Below are 23,488 nucleotides of genomic sequence, written 5' to 3' on the forward strand. Positions count from 1 at the left end.
GGAAAATACAGTTTTCTGAACTCTTATCTACCGCATAGGAATTCAAAAAAGAAAATCTTTCGCTTTTAAGGTACAGAGCCCGTCTCGTCTAGGTAACGGCTCTCAAATGGCTTTTATCCGACAGGCGGCACAACCTGTCTACCCCGATGCTGCTCTGTGCCAGCACAGAGTCTGAATCTTGGGGCACTGGACCTTTGCTTTTCACTGTCCTCATAGCAGAGCTCGTTACTCAGTAAGCTGGACAGAATAGTACAGATGAGATCCGTTACTGGAGACCAGTGCTCTGGTACAGCGAAATGTGTGCAAGCTCCTGACCTATGTAAGAAGGTGAAGCAGAGCAGTTTGTTTAAATAAAGACTTTGTGAGGCTGCAGAGAGGGCAGAGGCATCTCTGCTCTGAGCACTTTTGGCAAGCACATGGAGCTCCCTGCAGGGAGGAGGATCGGCCAGAGCTGCCCAGTTTGTTGTGTTGGTGGGGCACAGGATGCTGAGGGCAGCAGCACAGGTGCCCCAGGAGGGGACAGGAGCCAGTTCAGTCTGAGCTAGAGTGATGTGAGGCTGGGTATTTGCATCTCGGCCTCCAGGCACTTCTGATAGCATCGCTCAGTGGGGATAGGAGTGTTGCTGACTCTTCCCTGTCCTCTTAGGTGTGTATCAGGGCTGTAAATAGGGCTCTTGAAAAATTGCTCTCTCCTTTCCCCCTCCCAAGTTCAGTGGGCTATAATTACAGGAATATTATACAGGAAAACTGCTTTTTCTGAGAACCGTGGGTAGATGGTTAGCTTTACTCAGGCTGTTTGGTTTAGTTATGATGTGACAGTTACTGGTATGTCAGTAAACAGTCGGACTGCTTCATTTCCCCTGGGACTTGGGTGGGTAAGTGCTTCTGATAGCCCCTTGGTTTTCTTCCCTGTCTGTGCATATGCACTCTGCTCTCTTTGCATCTCCATCACCAGCTCCACTCTGTTGGATTTTTAAGTGAGTGAAAGTGTTTCAGTTTGGTTTGTGTTTTTAAAAGCCTTGGCATGGTACGCAGTTTGTGGGACAAGCCAGCAGCTGGCAAGCAGTGTGGGAGACGGCTGGCCTCTTCCTTTCTGCTCTTCGGACTCAGCGTCTCCTCTCCAAATACATGGGCATTTCCACGTTCTGGGAAGCCTGGGAAATGGGGAGATGTCCCCAGCATGCAGGCACATCTGCCAGCTCTTTCTCCAAGCCAGCAGAGGCTGATGGCTGTAGTGATGCTGTGATCAAACCTAAATATACCTGGGAAGGAGTCAGGCCAGTCACACTCCTTTCAGAAGGAAAATAATATTTATTTTTTTTAAGTGTAAAATAGGCAAAGGACATCAGCTGTGTTCAATCAGGGAGTTTCTGATAAGGGCTGTTTGGTGATGCTCCCTGACGATGAGAGCGTGTTGCTCTGTGAGACCCACATGGCCTGTGGCACTTGCAGTAATTCTTGTAGCATGAGCACTTGCCCGCTGAAGGAACCTGATAACACCGACTTCACTGGAGCTGGGTCCCTAAATAGCTGTTGATAACAATAACATTGGATGGTGGCCAGTTTGACTGGGAGCAATACGATTAGGCAGCAGGAGCCGTGTCCAGCTGCTAAGCAAATGCTGTGTGGTTTAACCAAAATTGTTAGAGCTGTCACAGAAAGCAGCGTATCGGCCTTGGAGCTGCCAGTGCTGGAGAAGTTGTTTTGCTTTTGGCTTTGAATTCCCCTGTGATTGTTATATTGAAGTAAAGGCGTACATGTTGGTGCCTTGAGTTCTCTGAAAGAAAGAGAGGAAGGACTGAGCCCCCGCGCTGCTGCAGGCTCCCCGAGGGCAGCTGGGTTCGTTTGCTGAGCCCTCCGGAGACCTGTGCCCTGTGCCAGCGCCAGCATTGTGGGTCTGCTCTAGGCGGGTTTAGCAGCCTGCAGCCAGCAGTGGGGGTGAGCTTGCTCCTGGCCAACACCTCATCCTCCCTGGCTGCTGCTCCCTGGTGATCCCTGCATTGCCTCTTGCTGCAGCAGGTGCTGCGGATTTGGGCAAGGGGGGAGGCTCTGTGCCACTCTGAAGCTGGTGATCTTTGTGGCATTACTGCTTTTTGCCTTCTTCATGCTCAAGTGAACCCAGTTTCTGTGTCAGAGAGGAGGGATGAGGCTGCTCGCCTGGCTTAGGCGGGGAGGACCTAGCCAGCATGAGAATGGATGTCCTGTCCTGCCCTCCTCCTTTGGGACTTCTCCAGGGGCAGAGTCTGATGGTGTCACACGCATCCTTGGTCCCTCAGGTCCTTTTCCCAGGTCGCCTGGGAGCTGCCTGCTGCAAGCTGTGCCTGTGCCCTGCGCCGCGTCGCCCACTGTCCCCTGGGCTGCCTGCTGGGGTCTGCCTGGAGCCTTGTTGAGATGAGGGGGTGCGTGGTGCTGGGGGGTGCAGAGCCACCTTGGTGCTAATGCATGACCCGTGTCCCAGCAGACACACTTGTGCTTGTACCTGTGTGTGCATGAGGGGCAGCGCCAGAGCCGTGCCGCTGCTGGCTGGCACTCGGGGTGTGTTTCCAGCTCGTCATTTCTCCCTGGGGAATATGGGCAGTTGCTGCTGCCATCGGTACTCAGGGCCGGGTGGGGGCTCCGTCCCTGCACTCAGGTGGCTCATGCAGGATTCAGGCCATGAATGGAAAAAGGAGAAATTCCCCAGGCAGGTGACAGGGATGGCTCTGAGTCCTGCTCTCCTGGCCTCCCTGCGCACGTGGAGGGAGAGGCTGCAGGGATGCAGGAGCTCTCTGCATCCTTTACCCAAGCAGAGACACAGCAAGAGCCTCTGTTTCAGCTTCGCTTTCCTGACCCAATGCACAGGTTTTCATTGGGCTCAGTCATTCATTTATCTGAACGGGCAGGCTGCTGGTTCGAATTCATGCAGCTAAAATCATCTTGGATGCTCCTGAATATTGCTGTGTGTTTAGACTTTTTTTTTTTTTTCTTTTTTCTTTCTCCTTTTTTTCCTCTGAAACTTGGCACCCAGCCGTAATTTTTATGACTGAGAAAACAAATTTGGGAGGAGACAAGGAGACGTGTGGCACCATTCCCCTGCGAGCAGTGCAGACTGGATCCAGGCTCTGCCGCCCACGGCGTAGTAAATGCCAGGGGAGATGCCTGAGCTCTGAGTGCAGCCCTCCCTGCTCGCGTGCTGCTGCTGTCACCCACGGACTTCAGGGGTTTCGTCTGAGATGATAACCTCTGCTTACTCATTCACCGGCTAAAATAGTCTGTGAGGTTCACCCACCGTGGGACTTCTCCTGTCCAGACTTGGCTCCTTAACACCAGGTGGCACAGAGCCCACGCTGAGCAGCTCTGCTGCAGAGCGGAGCTCGTGTCCCTGCCTCCGTGCTTCCATCCCCATCGTGCCAGGGACACGGCAGGACGGTTCTTCTCCCCACCTGTCTGCACAGGCAGTTTATCTAAAATTGGGAACACGGGGCAGCAGCCTGTGTGAGCAGACTGTTTGTCCAGAAGTATCGCGGGCGGGCATGAGCCCTCCCTGAGCCTGTTTGGCTCTCGCAGGTGAGGCGGGGGGGATTCTTCAGGAGGACCCACAGGGATCTGCAGGGGGATTCTCCACCCCTGTGCTGAGCCTTTTCCTACCAAGCGTGGGAGAGCCCGGCTTGCCTGCTGCACACTCCGCACAGGCTGGGGGCTGCTGGAGCTGCTGGGCAGCCCCCCAGTCCCCCCCGACAGGTACCCAGTGCTGTCCGCGTGCAGCCGAGACCGGCCCCCACCTCCACTGCCCCCCCTCCCTGGCGTGCAGCCTGACCTGCGCGCTGGAGCAGGCAGGGCGCCAGGGCCATGGCAGGAGCAGGGCACGACGCCTTGGTCAGGACCAGGTACTCCAGCATTCGTGGAGTGCAGAGGCTCCTATATTTCCATAATACTGGAAGGGTTGGGGTCAGACCCTTGGTGTAAGGTTCTGTGACAGAGCTACGTAGTGGGGCTGAAACAATACCTTACAGCCCCGCAGGACGCCGCATCTCCAGAGCTTGCTCTGTTAGTCTAACTCAGTTCCTGGAAGCAGCAGTGGAGATGGCACTGAGGGGATGCGTTGAGCTCTGGGTGCTGGAGGGTGGCCTTCCAAAGCAACACCAGAGAAGACCTCCAAAGTGCTGTATTAACGATCCCTCTTCAGGTGCTGGAGAATCTGCCGTAGGGCCTGTGAAGTTGTCCTCCTCATTAATTTTGCTGTGAATACTTTCTCTTTAATATGAGTAAGTCTTGTTTTAATGAATGGCTGTGAGCTTCTGTTCCTACTTTCTTTCCAGAATTAAGGAGTCCTTTGCTTGCCACAGCTTCTTTTCCCAGTAGGTGCTTTCTGACTCTGATGCAGTCATCTCCTAAGCTTTTCTTTGAGGAGATTAGGAACTGAGCAGCTTACGTTCTTAAGGCAGATTGGATTGTATTTTATGGCTGTGCTATAAACCCCCCATTTCTTAGCATCCTTTTACAAATGTAGACCCTGAAATTGAGCAAACTTCCAGTGTTTGTCTCACCTGTGGAGTATGTAATAAGAGCAGCAGTTCCTAGCACATCACTCCATCTACACACCTTTAATCGTGATGCTTCTCTGGGATTTCACGCTCTCCTGTCCTTTCCTAGGAGCCTGTCTCTCACCCCAGAGCGCTGCTTTTCCTGCCTGGTTGAGTGAGTCAGCATCCAGCCAGAGCCCAGCTTACCGAACAGTCAAATCACTCTAGTTCTTCAGGAAGCCTTATTTATCACACTAGCCTATTTATCACATATATTTTTATAATATGCAGAACTTAGCACCACTAATTTTACATTTTCTTGGATATTATCAGCAGTGGGCCGTGGAAGGTCACCTTTGAGGTCCCATTACAAATCCTGTCTTTTCCACTCAATAGAGTCCTTTTAACAGCAGTTACACTCTGAACTCTATGAGTGAAGCCATTTACTAATGCAAATTATTGATGCTTCATTTAGTTGCAGTCTAGACAATGCACTGTACTAGTTCAAGTTTATTACAGCCACACATTTACCTTTTTTAACAAGAGGAGTAAGGTCATCGAGAACATGCTGTGCCAAGCCCGACAGGACCTCGTTGCCTTCATTAATGTTCCTGCCAATCTTTCTGTGCTTAGCAAGTATCCCCCATCCACCAGACCATGGCTTTCCTGTGAATCTCCCTGCTGTGGAGATCAAGGAATTCAGTTGCTGTTAGGAAAGCTGGCTGGGAGGGGATGGTAATCCCATGCGAACGAACGGAAGTCAGCGTCTCCACCTGGAAAATGCTGCTGGAGAAGTTTTTAAATGAAACATTCTTTCGGAGTAAATATGTAAAGGAAATAGGAGGGGAGGAAAGGCTATTCTGTAGAAACATGATCTCTGCTGATAATCTCTGTGCAGCTGCGGGCTGCTTGGCTGACCTGGGCGAGGGACAGGAAATCAAAGAACAGAGGGGATTTTGGAAGGAATGTCTGAATTCGTAAGTCTAAGCAAGGATGAATGTTTTGGCCGAGGTATTTTTTGACAATATTACTCTTATTTCCTACGTAGGTGTATAAGTGGTGCACACATGGAGACGGTGTTACTGCAGCTGTCCTAGGGGTGGTAGACTGAGGAGCAGGGGGAAACGGCAGGTCTGCCTGGCCAGCAAAGAAGGAAGAACTCACGTTCTCCACTTCCTTGTCATCTCTTCTACCCATCACGCTGTGTGTCCTTTGCTCTGCTGCACTGCACCCTGGCCAGGGAGCCGTGTCTCCTCCTGCGACCAGGGCAGGCTGCTGCATAGGATGCTGCACGACCTCTGTAGCAATTGGCACTGTGATACAGGCCCAGAGAAAACAAAGTGTTAATAGGTTTTTCATCAGTTACCCAGTACCGGAGAGGAGGGGTATAACCTTAGAAAAGACTTCACCAGCACAGTGTGACTGTGATGCCTCACTTGCTTATGTGAATGACTCATGTCTGTGCTCTTAGGCTGAGGCTTTTGCAGCACTGAGGTCACCTGTGAGCTCCTATGTGCCCAGGAGGAGATCTAGAAAGCTTATTAGGCTTTGTTGTACATAAAAATCGAGAACCATGTGAAATTAAGCACCTCACCTCTTCAGCAGCCAGTAGAAGAATTTGGTGTCACCAAAGGGAGATCGCTGTCCTCTAAGGGAGATCAGTGTCACCTAAAGGAGAGCCTCGGAAACTTTCTGTAGAGCAGAGCAGGAACACCAGCCAGGAGTGGATGGAAGGTCCCATCTGTCTGGAGCTCCATCACCTGCTGCAGGGCTGCATCTTGGGCACCAAGGTCTGCTTGAGAACCAGCACGGCACGTCCCCCGAGGACAGTCACCGCAGGAGCGGGCCTGCCTCTTTTCTGGGAGGTGGTGGTCATGTCCACAGGGCTGGCAGTGAACATCTCCTGGAATGGTTAGTGGTCAGGTTCCTCCTCAGCCTTACAGGACCTGACCTGCCAGCCCAGCCCTGTGGAGAACATAGGGAAGGGGCTCACAGGGATAAACATTTGGAGGTCTCAGCAAGCACACGGTATCCTCGCACTCTGGAGGAGGAGGAGGAGAGAGGAGAAGCAGGTCTGAGAGCCCAGTGAGTCAGTGTCTCCTTGCCTGTCCTGCTTTGTGCCCATCGCTTGTGTCCCAGCCTGGGCTGGGATGTGACACGCTGTCCATCGCTCTGTGCTCCAGCTGAGCGTGCGAGACACCTGTGCGGGGCAGAGCCCTGAAGGCAGAACAACTTGCTTTTCACCGTAGGAATATTCTTGAGAAATGCAGCAATGTGAAAAGTGAGTGACAACATTTTCCTTTACTGAACAGCAGAAGAATTTCCCAAACTAGTTAGTTATGCTCCTGAAGATGGTTTCCATTGCACAACCCTGCAGGCAGCTCTTCAGAGACATCGCTCCCCTTCTTGCTGTGGCTTTGGTTTCGAGTTGGCTCCAGGAGCTGAGGCGCTCGGGCACTGATGGCTGCTTCTCTGCGAGCACTTGTTGAACCCCTTGCAGGGCAAACAAGAAAACCACGGTAATGGGGTCACCACCGCAGGGGAGATGGCATTTTTGTCTCGAGTGTCCTGAAACAAATACATGTGGTGTTTTGGTTAACAGAGCAGCAGAATAGCGTGCTAGGGAGCTGCTGCTCTTGCGTGCAAGACTCGTATCTAGTTTGTGTCAAGAGCAGTGGAGGGCTGTTAACTCTGGCTGCCCCAGTTCGTAGCTCACTTGTGTGATTTGCAGCTGAACTTGACCCAGATGGTGCTGCAGCTGCAGATGTGTGGTGCTTTACATTGGTCTCACTGTTGACTAAAGCCAGGGAGATCCCTGGACTTGATTTCACATCTAAGTGAGAGAAGGTAGCCTCCAACAGAGGCAGGCAACTTGTGTCTAGCATCCGTCTGTTCCCATGGTTGGAGCGGAGTGAGAGTTTGTATCATGTAGATTTTGTTCTACTTTTTGTCTTGCGGAAATCTTACTCTTTCTGGTTGTTCTTTGCTCCTTTTACTTTCTTTTAGTTTAGGGATGCATTGGCCTAAGTGGCAAATAACAGTTATGTACATTTTAATGCCATGTAGACAGTTTTGAATTTTCAGTGCATGTGGGATAAAATTCCCTGATCATATAACCAGTGAAAATCCAGATCTGAGCTTCAAGAATTGGGTGTTCCCAGAAATGCTGCTTTGCTCTTTAGCAACGTGAAACAGCTGAAGACTGCAGGGAGTTGAGTGTGCATGTGCCCCTGTGTCACACCCTGCCTAGCTGGGGTGTGGGGGACGGGGAGGGTCAGTGCTGCCCAATTCTGCTTGTGTTTCAGTCAAGGTGTGGCTGCCTGGGTGGACACTGGAATAGCGAGAAGCCCTGTGGCAGCCTGCACTGTTCTTAGATGTGTTCATACCCTCCCTCTTCCCACTGGCAGCACACCCAGTGGTGGGTCCCAGCCATTCCCTTTCCTTGCTTGCATTTGGCATTAGAGGGACACCTGGCATGGGCTGGGCTTCGTCTGCAGCCCTCGTTCCAGGTGCCTGGAGTGTGACATGCTGAGTCGTCCTTCATTGGTGTTAATTATTCCCATGTCATCTACATGGAAAATTCCCAGGATTCTTTCTGCTCTGGATTTAGATGGGATTTATTTTGGTCCATCCTGCTTTCCCTTTAACTGTGCCACCAGTCTAGGGCCATGTCCCTGTTGCTCCGTCTGCGCTCTGCTGGGTGGTGGTAGCAGGCTGCCCCTGCACAGGTGCTTATAATTCACTGTGCTGCACGGAAAGCGAGTCCTTCTGCAGCCTGTGAACTGCTCTGCTTTGCTGTGGCACATCCCTATGGATGTGTGGCGTGGGCGTCCTGGCACTGGCAAGGCCAGCATCCCCAGAACTTCGTGTGGCCCTGTGCTGGCTGGTTCCTGGTGGTAGCTCCAGGTGTCGTGATGGATCTGCTGCTAAACCCCAGTTCCCCAGGGTGGTGGATGAGGGGATGTTTATTCTAGTTCTTATGATTCCCTAGGGATAACTTTGCTGTAAAAACAGAGAAAGCAAGACTTTGTGTTAAAGAGAGCCCCATGTGAAACAAAACTAAATAAGTAGACAGTAAAAATTATTCAAGTGGCTTGTACAAAAGGGGGGAAAAAAAGCATTGGACTGTGCTGAATTGCTGTCTCGGATCACCTTTTACGTTATACCTCCATAAAATCAGCGCTTGATTCCTTAAGATGTTTCTCTGCTGGGGCTGGATGTCTGCCCTAGCAACAAGTTTGCCTCCACAGCTGTGCCAGGCCCTGCCCGGCGGGATGAACTTAGGAGTTTTTTCAGTGTTTGCAGACGCTTCTCATTCCTTCCTGCATGGCATGGTGTTTGACTGGTCCTTCTTCCTGTTTCAGCCTGAAAGGATAGATCCCAGTGCATCCAGGCAAGGCTACGATGTCCGCTCAGACGTCTGGAGCTTGGGGATTACATTGGTGAGTGAGCGGGGTTTAAACCTTCTGCTGCGCGGTACGTCGCTGGCGGGCAGCCTTGCTGCGCTTCGCAGCGCGAGGCAGTCGGTTGGTGTCAGACACGTGCTTGAAGCAAAGCCCGGCTCTGCCACTGCGAAGCATTTGCATGTTGTGGTTGCAGCGGGCCCCTCCTGGCTCAGGAGCAGGACGGATCCCTTCCACGCAGATGGCTCTCCCGAACCCCTGAGGATATATTTAGCTGTAGCTGTGTTTTGCAGAGAAAGAGATGTGAGCAGGGAAGAGGTGTTGGATCGTAAATGAATTCTGTCTTCGAAATCTCAGATGAGAAGGGAGGGTGAGCGTGGCAGGGCAGAACAGAGCACCCAGCCTGTGTAAATAAGCGTCTCAGCCCTGGCATCTGGTGTACTTCAGCTGTGCAGAAGACTTCAGTTAATCCTGGATCCAGTTGCTGATTCCTCTCTGGCTTAGCCACAGCACTGCTGGGTGCACGCGGTGATAAATTGAAAAGACCTTCCCTTCCTGAGGCGGTGAAGTAGAAGAGAAAGCAGGAGCAATAAGGATGAACCAGTAGCTTCTGTCCTCCCCACTGGTGTTTTAAAATGCTCGTTGTCCTGTGAGGAGCAGGGAGTTGGACTCGATGATACTCACGGGTCCTTTCAGACTACAGATGTTCTGTGGTTGTGTGATTCTCATTCCCCATTTTCTCCAGTGGTTGTTGGGATGCCTGGGAAGGGGCTGGAGGATTTTACTCTCTTGCTTTTGAACACCTTGATGAGAGCATTGATTCATTTAATAGTCTCTGGAGGAGAAGATATTGTCAGCTTGAAAAGCACGGCATAGGCGGGTTAAATCTGGAGGTGCTCCTAACGTAGGCAGCAGAATTTACTACCGGGTGGGAATTCCTCACCTCTTCCCTGAACTGAGCTTCATACAGGGAATAGGATGAAGAATCTCATCTTCATCTTCCTTTTGGGGGGTTCAGGTCCTCACAGATGTTTTCTTACCCTGGCTGAACGTACCTTGTGTAATCTGCCCCGTGCTGTTGCTGTCTCTCTGCAGTATGAGCTGGCCACAGGGCGATTCCCCTACCCCAAGTGGAACAGTGTGTTTGACCAGTTGACGCAAGTAGTAAAAGGAGACCCGCCGCAGCTGAGTAACTCAGAGGAAAGGGAGTTCTCCCCAAGTTTCATCAACTTCGTCAACTTGTGGTAAGTGTTTCCGACTGAAAGCACTTGGGGTTGGCTTCTTTTGTCATTGCTTGGGTATGTGGCAAGGGTCGTGCGCCAAGTGCTTCCACTTCCTAACTTACATTGGTGCAGGGACATGCAACTGGGGGCGAGAACCTTTTCTGTTTTGCTGGTTTGGAGGTGATGGGAGACTTGTTTGGGTGAGGGCTGAAGGACAGACCTTTGGGAACTGTTCTTCAGAGAAGAAATGAGGAGAAAATCTCTGGGAGGCTGTGCTCGGGAGAGGTGTGATAAGACCCACGGCAGGAGGTTTGCGTGACCAGGTAAGGGCCTGGCCTATGCATTCTGTCGGGCTGTCACATCCTTGGTGTGACAGCCTGGGGACAGACCTGATGTTTGCCTGTTCTTCTGCAGGCAGAAGCCTGAGACACCTGACAGTATTGTCTCGGGGTGGGGCAGAGGATCTGCATTGGTCCTGCCTTTTGCCTGGCAGGACCAGGAGCCTTCCTGCCCATTTCTGCTCAGCACAGTGACTCTCAGGGCCTGCAGCGGTTGTTGGCTTCATGTCTTGTGTCAACTGTAGGTCAAGATCAAGACCAGAGACGGCTTTGTGTAGGGAAGGGCCTCTGCAGCATGGTCAGCTTTGGGTGCAGAGTGTGCAGTGGTTGTGCAGGAGGCTTTGGGCAGCCCATGTGCCTGTCACATGTGTGTGGTCCTGCTTAGGTTAAGGGCTGATTGTGAATTTTCTGATGAAGTATTTTTCTATCAAAATGTGAAAGGTGGTCAACATAGTTTTGTTAACCTAAAAAAAGCACATAGGAGATCCATCGGTGTGACCTGCGTTTGTCTTCTGGGACCTTCTGCCCTGGGCAGACTCAGGTGATGGACATTCCCAGCACAGGGGTATCCATCTCAAAGCTCTGTGACAAAGGAAGACTCAGCTCTAGGCAATTTTAACATTCAAGAGGTTTTGTTTCAGGATTTTCCATCTGCTGGTTTGGATTTTACTCTATTTCAGAATTACGGATTTTTCTGGAGGCCAAGTTTCATTTTCCAGCTGGCTGTAAGGCAGGCCTGGTTATTGTCTTTGGGCTGCACAGAACAGAGCATCAAACCGGTTTGCTACTCAAAAGAAGTTTCCATTTTTTAGTCAAAAATAGTATTTGGCTAGAAAGTCAGAGTTGCCTTCCCCGCATGCAGTACAAGCGATGGTTTGTTTCCCCTATGGTTCTCCATAGAGATGCTGTATTATTACGGAGTTTGCAAAGCCAGGAAGGAGCTTGCTGTCCTGCCCCGTAGGCACTGGTGAGTTTGGCTCCAGGTCACCCAGCTGAGAAGCCTGTGTGGCACCGCTGCTGAACAGCATCTTTGGCCCATGGGTCTGGTTTCCTGCCCATTGACTCCTCCCGGGGGTCGCTGCTCTGGAACAGCTACAATGCACAGGCCACAGGGCAGGTTTCACTCTAATTCTGGTTTTTGTTTCATCTGGTTTTGTAAGTAATCTGACTTCTGCCTGGAACATCTATGATGTCTTCATAGCAACACTGTAATAAGTATTTATTTTAATAACCTTTATTTAAGTGCAAACAGTAATCTTTGGTGTTACTAAGCAGGCAGGTGAGTCTCCAAAAGGCTGTGCTTTTGGGTGATGGCATAAATCTCTTGGGCATTACCCTACACGTGTGAATCTAATGATCTATTTTTGTGCATTCAAGAGTCAGGAGGAATGTTGAGAGTCCTGCAGTGTCGCTGCTTGCTCACTATGATAGATCAGTGCCAAAGGGATATTTTCAATAATGTTAAAAAGTTTCAGGGATTTTTCTTTCTTTTTTTTTTTTTTATTTCCTTTGGATCCCAACAGCGCTGTGAATGCCTGGGTGGAACATTTTTCCCCTTCAGCCCACCTCCCTGTGTTAGATGCTTATCTGAAGTCACACTCCTCCTGGAACTGCTTAGGAGTGATTCAGCTGGGTGCTCCAGAGTTTGCGGAGGATCCAGGCTCTGGCTTTTGGGAGCCTGGTGCTGGCGGCTGCGGAGCTGCCATCGCTTGCAGGTAGAGCCGTGGGCTCCTGAAGTCCAGCGTGCCTGCGGAAGGAGATCAGATGCTCCTGCGACAGGGTAAAACTCAGTCTGTGAGCTGAAGTTCTGACTAGTTAGTTGCCTTAAAGGTGTTGCGAGGAGCATATTTGAACCCCCAGACTTGCCGAGGTCAGAAAATGGATCGCTGTTGGGTAGCGAAAGCCTGAAGCAAGGATGTTTGTGCAGCAGCCATGGGATTTCCTTCCCTCTCTGCCCTTGCACAACTCTGCAGGCAGGTCACAGGACAGAGCAGTGCCGGGCGTGCAGCGTTAATTGCCCTCTGCTTCTCTAAATAATTTGAGGCTGCGCTATAGTAGTGCTGGAGGTTTAGAACGGTCCAGCCAGAGCCCGTGGGGATGGAAATGCAGCTGCTGGTAACTAGACTTAACTCCCCTCATTTGGAAAAGATGTTACAGCCGCCCTTCTCCTTCCCAGCGGTGCAGCTCTGGCTGCCGGCTCAGGGCTGGTGCTGCCCATGGCCGAGCTGGCGCGCAGCCCCTCTGCCTCTGGTCCCTGTTGCCCCCACAGTCCCCTGCTCTGGTCTTTGCTGCCATCTGCTGTGCCGTGTGCCAGGCGGCTGGGCTGCCAGAGTCCCTGCAGGAGGGGACACTTCCCAGCGGCCCCCCATGTCACCTCTTCTGTCCCATCCCAGCAGCTGCAGCCCGCTCAGCGCTGGACCTCGATGAGCCAGGAGGGCCGGGAGCCCGGACCTGGCCCCACAGGGCATTTTGGCTGCCTGCTGCAGCCTTGGCCCCTGCCCCTGCCTGCCGAGGTGATGATGTGGTCCCTGTCCCCTCCGTCTGCGCCCTGGCAGGCAGTGCTGGTGCCCCTCTGCCCTGCTGCCCGAGGGGTGGGGAGGGGGCTGTGGCTGCTGCCCAGAACTTGCGACTGTGCTGCGGCCAGACCCAGCTCCATATGGGGGCCACGGCAGCCGGGATGGCATTCTGCTGGCAGCTCCCTTGGGCTTGGTCCCCAGCAGGGTTCGTTGGTGGCCACATGTGCTGCTCAGCCGTGTGAGGAGGGAGGGGGGAGCCCGGTGGGACCCATCGCATGGATGGCTTTTCCGGGAAACAGAAGGTGGTGAGTCCCACCACGGCAGCAGTAGGTTCAACATTGTGTCCTGCAAAACTTTGCATCTGATGCCTGTAACAATTTCCCCAATCCCACCTTCTCCTAATTCTCTTTCTGCTTCCTTTAGCCTTACAAAGGACGAGTCCAAAAGGCCAAAGTATAAAGAGCTTCTGGTGAGTGCAAAGCATGGCTGCCTGCACCGGCCGTCGTGGCTCTGCTGGTCACGCAGTGGGGGTGGGTCACGCGTCTGAGGTCGCTCCCTGTCACCCTGGGCCATCGGGCAGGGTGCTCAGCTCCACAGCCTGGGAAAGAGCATCACCTCCATGCCACTGTCTCTGGCCTGTGGCTGAAATCATCAGCATCTGTGCATGAACACAGGAGATGGGCGCCGGGGAAATGCCCTGTTGCAGTGTCGGGGCTCCCTGAAGCGGGCAGGCTGGGGCAGGAGCACGCTGGACGTGCCGTGGACATGCTGCCTTTGCTCAAGCACCTGGTACCGTGCAGGAGCCCTGTCAAATTGCTGGCTGGTGCTGTCACGTGTAAACACCTCCGACGCAGGTTGGACTGCTCGGGCAAAAGTGAGACCTGAAGGAGCCGGGCTCTGGGTGGGACAGCAGCAGAGTCTGTCTGTGCTGCGGGGCCCTAAAGGAGCAAACGCAGCGATGCTGCTGGGTGGGTTGGATAAGTCACCCCTGTCAACCAGGCACCTTCAAGGAGCTCTGGGCATCTGGAAGCCACCTCTCCAGCGGGGTGTGAAACCATGCCCTGGCTCCCTGCCGGCCGTGGTGTGATACAAATGGAGTTTGCCTGGTGTCCTGGCCCAGAGGGTCACTCTGCTTGTTACTTTCCAGCTCTGTGTTGGGTCTAGCCAGTACGGCCCACTGGGCAGAGCGGAGGGTCAGGGTTCGGGGTAACTGGGTCTGAGTCCCAAATCTCCTGTTCGACCTCCACAAGCCTGTCTCCCCATTGCTGACAAGGCTGCTGATGAAACCTCTTTTGAAAGTATTTTGGTACGTGTCCATGCTACAGAGGAGACACGCGTGCACCCTCGCTGCCTCCTGCCCAGCAGTTCCTGACACCCCTGGAGTCCTGTCCCACCTTTGTACTGCACGCTTAGGGTGCAGGTTCTCTGTATGTGCAAGCCATGGGCCAGGCTATGTCCTGTCCTACAGCCACTGCCAGCCCCTGTGCTCTTGCATCAGGCAAATCCATACGCTAAGCTTCTGTCTGGGGGAGCCAGCATGTGTCGGAAGGGTGAACGTAACCTTGTTGGTTTTTTTTATCTGATTCCAGAAACATCCCTTCATCCTGATGTATGAGGAACGCACAGTGGATGTTGCATGCTATGTTTGTAAAATCCTGGATCAAATGCCAGCAACTCCCAGCTCTCCAATGTACGTCGATTGATATTGCTGCTACATCAAACTCTAGAAAAAGGGCTGAGAGAAAACAAGCTGTAAAGAATTTTCATCACATATTGCAGTGTTTTTAATGCTCGCCCAGACACCATGTGCAATAATATTGGTGTTATTTCCATCCTGTCTGTATACTGTTGTCACATATAAAGTGCATCCCTGTAATACCTGATCACACAGTGTTAGTGTTGGTCAAAGAGAGACCTCATCTTGCTCTTTTGTGGACATATTCATGAAATGTGGAAATAAGTACATTTATTTGTTGACCGTGATTGGATAGCACCTAAAATTCATTTCTAGACTCAAAACTTGGAGACTTCTCAGCAGCTACTGGAAAGATTTTTCTCTCAAACTCTTCCAATTGTTGTTTCAAGTAATAATAAAAAGCAAACAAACAAAAGTTAGGCGTTGTCTGTCTGAACATTAAGAGACTTTGCCTGGAGGGAGAAGAATTTGCTTAACCAACGAGATGCTTTGCCTTCTGGAGCTAGAAAGGCAAAGGAGAATTTTATTCTTCACAAAGTGCAATAGATTTACTGCTATGGAATTCTGTTGCTTTACAGTCGCAGTGTACTTTCTGGGGACAGTGTGCTCAGCTGAACTTCCTGTTAAAGAGAGATCATGTTAAATATAGTGAATATGTCTTTACCAAAAATACGTTGCATTGAAAGAGGCTAACATTAAACTATTCAGAGATGGGACATAATGTATTCTTTCTCCTTTTACCAAGCCAGCCACTCTTCACTCTTAACTAGGTGTCCTGTAAATTGTTACCTGGTAAGATAAGACCTTTGACCTGAAGAATTATTAAACTACTCGATTGAATTTAACCTGCTTGTGACCTGATTTATAGCTGCAGTGCTCACCACCAGCTGGCTTTGCTTTGACTTCGACAAGTGCTGTTCACAAAGTCTGCAGCTGTTTTAATGAGCCGCAAGTGAATGTCTGTAATTTCTAGCCTTTCTCATTATTTCTCATGTTCTTCACTGTCCCCAGCCCTGATGCTCACGCCTTTTCACTGACCCCGAGACCAGCCTGGCAGCGCTGCCGCCTCCCAGCCCAGCGTCCCTCACAGGACCAAACCTTGGTTTCCTTCTGGCCGCTGTGGGCAGGGTGGTGGGGACGTGCCCCCACCGCGCTGGGCTCCATGCCCACCCCGCCGCTGCAAACGGCTGCTCTGCTTCGCTTGCTGGAGATTCTGGCCACCACCTTCTGGGTGTACTTCACCGCTTTTGTGCCCCTCTGTAGCTCTTGTTACTGCACCCTAGAGTGAACCTCACTGAGATGCTTTGGTGCACGTAGAGGTGAGGTGGAGATGAGGGAGCGTCTAATGAATTGTGGGCTTTTAGCTGACCCAGCAAAGCCAGGCAAGCTGTTGCCTTTTGGCCCATTGCTCAGCGAAAAAGCGCATCAGCCTTTTTTTTTTTTCTTTTTTGAATTGGCATATTTTTCGAAGATTACATTTTCCTGAAAACATTTTTTTTTTCCAAAACAGTGCTGTTTTCAGGCATTTAGTAGCATACCAGGGATAAAATGGAGGCTGCAGGGTCTCCAGTTTCCATTTTGAGTTGTCTAGTTCAGGCACTTGGTAGGACTTCATCAATGTTAGAGCAGCCTGCTGTCAAAGCTCTGGCAAAACTGGACCCAGGATGCAGAGGGCTAGAGACGCAATGGGAGTGAAACCACAGCGGTACTGGCAGGATTCCCAAGGAAGGGCTTCCCACGTCAAACCAATACTACCAAGCGCAAACTGGGCTGCTGCGGGAGCACTGGAGACCAGCACATCCCTGCCCCAGCTGCTCGGTTGGGAAAGGAGACCCGAGGCCGTGCTCGTGTGGACACCTGGCATTTCTCCGGCCACGGAGGTGATGCCCTCGCATAAGGCTGGCAGCACCGTGCATTTCCCGCTTGGCTGTCGGAGCTGGTCCCTCTGGCACCAAGGCTGATGGCGATGTGATCCTTGGGGTGCAGCGTGCCCAGCCGGGCAGGGAGGTGCTGTCCTGCCCCTCCTGGATTACATCCCTCCAGGGCTGCTCATCAGGCAAGGCATCACTAAAGTCTTCCCAGAACGGACGAGGCAGAGCTTTCTGAAGTAACTAGTCATTCCCAACAGCTCTGATTAATCACGTGGAAGGATCGGCCCAACAAGATACGTGGTGTTATCTAAAGCGGTAATGCTCTCCCCAGCCTCACAGCCTTGGAAAAGGCGGCTTTTCTCAGGCTGGGCACATCCCCACAGCTGCAGTTCCTCACGGAGCCTTCAGCCGCCCGTAACGGGGCCTCGGGGTGCAGGGGCTTGCAGGGTGCTGGCTGGGGGATGCAGAGATGGATCCAGCAGAGTTGGGTGCATGCAGAGGTGCTCTGCCTCTGCCCCCACCTTGCAGATGCTTAAGTCCGGTTCACATCTCCCCAGTGACAGGGAGACCAAAAACCTTTCTGAGGGCTGACGCCGAGATGGATCCTCCCCCCAAAACCCGTTTCCCCCCCCCAGCACAAGCGACTGTCTTGCTCTGCTCCTTGGGAACGGCTGGGCTCTGTCCTCTGGTGCCAACCCTGTCCGGAGCTCCTCTTCAGCAGCGCGACCAGTTTGCTTTTGATGTGGGAAATGGAAACATGAAGCTTTGAGCTGCCAGTGACAAAGTCAGGGCTGAGGTGCTGTGGCGTGTGTGGCTGTACAGAAGGGCAGGTTTAGCGTATTAAGCATAGCTTATTATAAACTATTAAGGGTGCACCATTTATTACAATGTATCTTTATTAAGAAAAAAAAAGGTGTATAGTGTTCAGAAGCTGTGAAAATAGTGTAAGAACTGTACATTGTGAACTCTGGTTATTTTTTTTTTTTCCTTGTACCATAGAAAAATGTATAAAGTTTATCAAAAAGCTGATGTGCAGGGATGTTGCCTTATTGTCTGTAAAATGGAGCTCAGGAACATAACTGCTTCAAAGAGCTTCAGAATATTTTATCCGGTATCCTGGTTTGACTTCCTCCTCTATTTAAAATATTATACATGGATCAGAGTGTTTATGTAATAGTTCTATCCTTTTGCCTGCAGGTCAGTTGTAATAAAACTAGGATGCAACTGTGACCTTGTTATTTTCATTTTGTAAGGTCAGACAGGAATGGGAAGATTCATTAAAAGCCGTTGTAATACCTGGCTCCCAGGCCCCTCCTCCAGGTGGAGGCAGCTGTGCAGGAGAAAAGCAGCCTTCAAAACTGCTTATGTAAACTAAAAAAAAAACCAAAAAAACCCAACAACAACAAAAAAACAAAAAGAAAGAAACAAACTTGTAGGGAGACCTGGATATATTTTCTTTCTCTGGAAGACTGCTGAGCTCTCTGTGCTCTTGGGATGCCTCTCAGGTGAGCCCTGCTTGCTGCACAGGGAGGTTCTGGTGGCTCAGGACACCTCGGCCCTGCGAGGAGGGCAGGTGGCTGTGCCCACACTCCGGGAAAAGGGCAGCTGATGCTCACAGCCTTGCAGGCTGCTTTATTCTTGCCAGAGCAGTCAATATCTGCAAAGTCCAGATGATGTGTGAGTACCAAGTCCTGGGTGATTCCTACTGCCAAGGTTCCTAGTGCTGGGAGAAGTGTCCCTCCTGCCTGGAAGCCATGGAGGGCTTGGAGACTGTCCAGGCAAGTAGGCAGGACCCCAGTATCCCCACTGGGAAAGAAGACGGTGTCAGAGGAGAGGGCCTGGCCATGAGTGCCTGTAGTGCTGGAACTGGCTTCATGGACCCCCCCAGGAGTGCCCAGCTCGGTGCGGGGTGAGCCCGAGCGCGCTGGCAGGCGTAACCGATCATACTGCAGCTCCGGAGCAGAAGTACTTACCAGCGGGTGGAGTAACCTGGCATTGGCTTTTGCAGTGTCTCTTCACTTGGAGGGTGACAATTTTATCAAGGGAAGGCAGATAAGGGAGCTGAAGAAAGTCTGGCTGCATAAGGATACACAGTGTGAAAGGTTGGCAGTGGCTGAAGTCTGTCAGGTGGCAGAAATTCAGCATTTCGACCAGACTGAGCCTTTTTCTGGAGGTTTCTTGTTGCAGCACAATACTTTGGACATTTTTGGATCACCAGTGGTCCTCACTCTTCAGCCAGAATCCAGGATCCCTGATTTGGTGATTTCCCAGTAGAGGACAAATTCCAACCACACACCAGACCCTCCCTGCTGGGCAGATGCTGGAGGACCCAGCTCCCCACCTCAGCTCCTTTCTCCATGAATCAGAGCTGCTCTGGGATTCTGTTCCTTTTGCACTGCGACCTGCCTTCACATCCTGCGGTTTGTTCTTGGGGAAGCTGTCACAGCTGAGGGAGCTGAAAGGAGCTGGTGGCTGGATGCGAGTCCACCTGCACGCCCCATCCTGGGTATTCCCGTCTCTGCGGGAGGGAGAGGATCCCTCTCATCTCTTTTCCCCTGTGACTGTGCGGCATGCAGAAGAGCTGCATTTGCTGACATTTCAGTTCCTCTCTGTTGAACTCATGTTCAGTTTTTCCCCCGTGCCTGTTTTGACTTCACTGCCTTTGCTGAGGACCCCCGTTGTCACTGTTGAAGGTGGTACAGAAAACCTCTGACCCACATCCCAGATGGCACGAGTGTCCCATACCTGCACAGTGCCACTGTGGCTGCTTCTTTGAGCCCCTGGACAATTCCAGCATTCCTTGCTTGAGTGATGTATGATGGCTTTCTCCAGCCCTGGGGCTGGGAGTCCTCCCTGTGGGCATCATGACCAGGTCCGTATGGCTCGACTGGGGTGGTTGAGCTATCCTCCGGGTGGGCTTTCCTTGTGCCCAGTGGTCCAGGCTGGCACCTCATCCCAATTCCTCACACCTTTATGCCCACTTGATGGCTGAGGTGTTTCCCAGATCTTCACCAAGTATTACATAACATCCAAAAAACCATGCTGTGCTCTGATTATTATGTGCCTGTGGAACTCCAGGACCAGCTGTGAGGTCTGGATGAGTTCAAGCACATCCCTGCCTGGACCCAAGCAGTACGAACACAGCCGTGCACCACCACCTATTCCTGCCGGAGCACGCTGAGTTGTGTGGTCTGTATTTCCACTGGAGCTCTGCTTGGCTTCCCCCAGCCTTCATCCCAGCCTCTTGGCTCCTTTGGTTCCCCGGGTGAGGATAAATGCAGTGCTCAGCCCTGGTTAATGCCGTAGGTGCTGCTTAGAAAAAAAAGCGCCAGTTTCACTTTGGTTCCCGATACAGATCCCAGGCGTGGTCATTACTTTGAACATGATGAGGCCCGGGGGAGAGGAGGAGCGGCTGCTCTGATGAGTAAGAAAGGAAAGCAGCTCTTGAATTTTTCCATTATGTTTAAGGCAGTGAAAATGCTTGGATGAAGCGCAGGCTCCCTCTTCTGGATACACACAGTGCCCCTTTGTGTTGGGAATAAAACAGCAGAGCAGGCTGGCTGGCTGGCCCTCGGGGCGTCTGCCACACAGTGTGTGACCGAGAGCCGTGACCTCGGCGTAAATCCCAGGTGGAAGGGCTGGGCAGGCCCTACTGCCACGAGAAAGCAGCATCTCCGGACGTGGGATGTCCCTCTGCAGGTGGAGCTGTGCTAGCAGTCCCAAAAGCACGTGCAGGCATGGAGGGTGCGAGGACTGGAGGGGTTTGGTGTGTCCGGAAGGGCCATCTGCTCACGCTAGAGAAGACGTGCTTGCAGGGTGGTGGGGGGTGAAGTGGATGGTGTCTGTGTGGGTGTGTGGGTGTCCATGCGTGTGCTTGAGTGGCTGCAGCCCTCAGAGCTGCGCCGAAAGCCATCAGAGAAGGTGCTTTGTGTGAGCCTACCTGCCTGTGTTAGACACCAGGGACTTGCTCAGGCTCCTTGGCCCTGGTGTCCCACTGTCCTGCCCAGGGCACTGCTGCTCTGTCCCTTCTTTTCCCAGATTTGGTCCATGCTTGACATGTCAGCCACCTCAGCTAGAAGGACAAGAAGAAAAGGAGGGGCAGCAAACTGTGTGTGCCTCATTTCCTTCTGTGCCTCTGGGAAGAAAGTTTCCTCTAGTGGCTGACCATGGGGGCAGTTCCCTCCCTCGGCCAGACAGGAGCACAGCCTGCTGGGTAGACCTGGCGGCAATCCCGCGTGCGCTCAGTCAGGTTATTCGGAGAGGAGAGGGGAGAGCCCGCCTGGGTTCCAAGGAAAGCAGGTTCCTCAGCAGATTCAGAACGGGCTGAGAACCCACCTGCTAACCACTAACAGTTTCTGATGGACTGATGACAGGTGATTTGCCTTAGGCTGCTGCAGGTTTTGGAGAAGATAAGAAGAGGGAGCTTCATTACCAGGCCCACCAGGTATTTGCAGAACTGGTTTAAAAGCCATCCAGTTTGTGACCACCTCTAATCCCACTGACTCAGGTGGCATGCTGAATCTCAGTGCTTCCCCAGAAACATGACCTGGGAGTGCTGCTCCATGTGATCAAGTGCGTGCACCCTGGCCAGCTGAAGATACTTTAAGAGGAAAAAAAAAAAACCAAAACATGGAAAACATGCAGTGGGTGCATGGTGAGAAGCTGTAGCTCGATCTTCTGCATAGTGCAGACCACAGCCGTTCTCCTGGTTCCCAGTGACAGGAGCCTGTGTTTCTTTCTCTTTTTTTTTTCCCTCTGCACCTGGGTTTGAGCTAGAAAAGCAGGAGGGAAGCAGGTAAGGAAAGAGGACAGAAAGATTCAGATCCTGGGATTCCACCTCACAGTGATTTCCTGAAGATGTTTGAATCTGACCTCAGTTTTGAGAGGTTGGTGGAAAAACCATCTTGAAATCCAGGCAACTCCTACTGCCTGCAGGAAAGCCAGTGCAACTGAAGCCACCTTTTTGATGGGATCACTGCCACCAATGTGTGATCGGTAGGGGCACTTCCAGCGCGGGGTGGGCAGAGCCAGGTCTTCACATGGTGCTGACTGAGGTTGGCACCAGGAAGCGGGGTTACTGGAATGGGAGAGGTTCAGGCATCCCTGGAGAACTTGTTTTCTTACCTGACAATCGCTGTAGGAAGGAGATGCTCTGTGGCCTCTCCTGAGGTCCCATGCTTTTGTAGCTTCGAAGCCCAGGAAACGTGGTGCTGCTGCTTGTACGAGGCCACAGCCTTGTGCTAGGTTAGCAAAAGGGGTCTCGGGGCTTATCAGGCCTGTCTGAACTAGTTCCAGCCTCCCTGGAGCTTTGCTTTTAGGCTGTTGAGATATAACAGCAATTATCTAATGACAAGATGAGCATTACTTGCTTTGTTTTAGCTCTTCTAGGATTGTATGATGTCCCACATCGCTTTGTATACATTTTGTAACTAGTGGCAAGTAATACCAAGTAGTTCCTCTGGGTATAGATACCTGTCTACGCCTCTATAGTAGAAGGCACTGTAGAGGACTACAGGCAGCGGATGACAGCAGGGGCCTGAAGGAACAGGCACAGGGTGATGCCAGAGGCCCCAGGGCTATAAACACCTCATCGACAGAGGCCCCAGGGCTATAAACACCTCATCGGTGGCCAGTCACCAGTCATCAGAGGAATGTAATTTGGGGGGTAGCGTAAAACCAGCCTTAAACAAAGAGAACAAAGAACAAGCCTCTGACATATGTAAATGACACCAAGTACTGTAAATTCAGGTGTGCTGTGGAGTTAGGTGCCAAGGAAGAATGAGCATGTTTGCAAAGGTGTAAAAATTACCCCGGTTTTCTACAGCGGATTGTAGAGTGAGGAGGAAAGACCCAGCCACACCTGTGCCTTGGCTCTGGCAAAGCCTGAGGCTGCCGATGGCCATGGCACCCCGCACCCTCCTCCAGGCTGAAGCCCCAGAGAGGCAGCAAAGGGTGAGCAGAGCCCCCAGGAAAGGGGGTAGCACCAGGGGGTCTGTCAGCATTGATTTTAATTGTACCTAACACCAACGATTAGTGTCATTGTAGCTGGATTCAAACTAGTTTTTTTGGTTCAAGTCTTAAGACATTAATGAAGCGAACCATAGATTCATGGATTTGTAGAAAAGCATGTTTCCTTTGGCATACAACAAGACTTGTGTAAGAAATTGATAGGAATACATGGAGCTTAGTCCCTGACTTGCGTGCAATGAGTTGGTATAAGTTTGAAGGTGGGAGTGCTGTGATTAAAAAAAAAAATAAAATAAAAATAAAAAGGTATTTCTAGGAAGGCCATCTTGTCCTCCTGTTGGTAAGCCAAGATGTGCAGATGACAGCTTCGGTGATCTCAACCCACCCCCCGCCCCGGCCATACAGCTGTATCATTGCCAGTGCTCCAGGGTGAACAAGTGTCTGGGCTTTAAAATAAGCCATCAGCTACGCTGAAGCCTCCTGAGAACCTCAGCGCATCCTGCACAGCCGTAAGTCCTTCCTTGTGGCTTACTTTTAGGTGTTGCAGGTATGGGGGTGACAGCATGTCAAGGGGTGCAGGGGGGTCCATGCATGGGCAGGGATTGGCCCTGATCCCCCCCCGCCTCCCCCAAGTGAGTTTGTGTGAAAGGGGGGTAGAGGCTTTGGGGGAACTGGCCGGGGATGAGAAGAGGGGTCTGGATGGGTGCCAGAGAGGGTCCTGTGCTGATAAGCAGGTACGAGGGCTACACACACTGGTGGGGGGAGCGGCGGGGGCTCTGCGCGGGTGCCAGGGCTGCCGGTGCGCAGGATGAGAGGGCTGGGCTGTGGGCTGCTGGGCTGTGGGCTGCTGTGGGCACCGAGGTGGCACTGGGGAGCAGCGAGGGGTGCTGGTGTGCTGTCAGTGACAGGGTGACGGAAGGCGCTGGTAGCTGTGGTGCTGGGCTCTGGGTTCCCCCCACGCTGAAGGGGTCT

At 52.0% G+C, this 23,488-nt stretch overlaps 1 protein-coding gene across 3 annotated transcripts in view; it reads left to right on the top strand.

Annotated features, from left to right (window-relative positions):
- MAP2K4 (mitogen-activated protein kinase kinase 4) overlaps positions 1-15,523 on the top strand; it is a 90,267-nt gene extending 74,744 nt beyond the window's left edge. For all 3 annotated transcript variants that reach the window (XM_037409216.1, XM_037409225.1, XM_037409235.1), the window contains 4 exons: positions 8,867-8,944; positions 10,001-10,149; positions 13,406-13,451; positions 14,572-15,523. In XM_037409216.1, the coding sequence (XP_037265113.1) occupies positions 8,867-8,944; positions 10,001-10,149; positions 13,406-13,451; positions 14,572-14,685 (387 nt within the window). In that variant the 3' untranslated portion in view covers positions 14,686-15,523. The remainder of the gene's footprint in view (positions 1-8,866; positions 8,945-10,000; positions 10,150-13,405; positions 13,452-14,571) is intronic.
- The last annotated feature ends 7,965 nt before the right edge of the window (positions 15,524-23,488 follow it).

This window comes from Falco rusticolus, chromosome 1 (genome assembly GCF_015220075.1).
Source record: "Falco rusticolus isolate bFalRus1 chromosome 1, bFalRus1.pri, whole genome shotgun sequence".
NCBI lineage: Eukaryota > Metazoa > Chordata > Aves > Falconiformes > Falconidae > Falco > Falco rusticolus.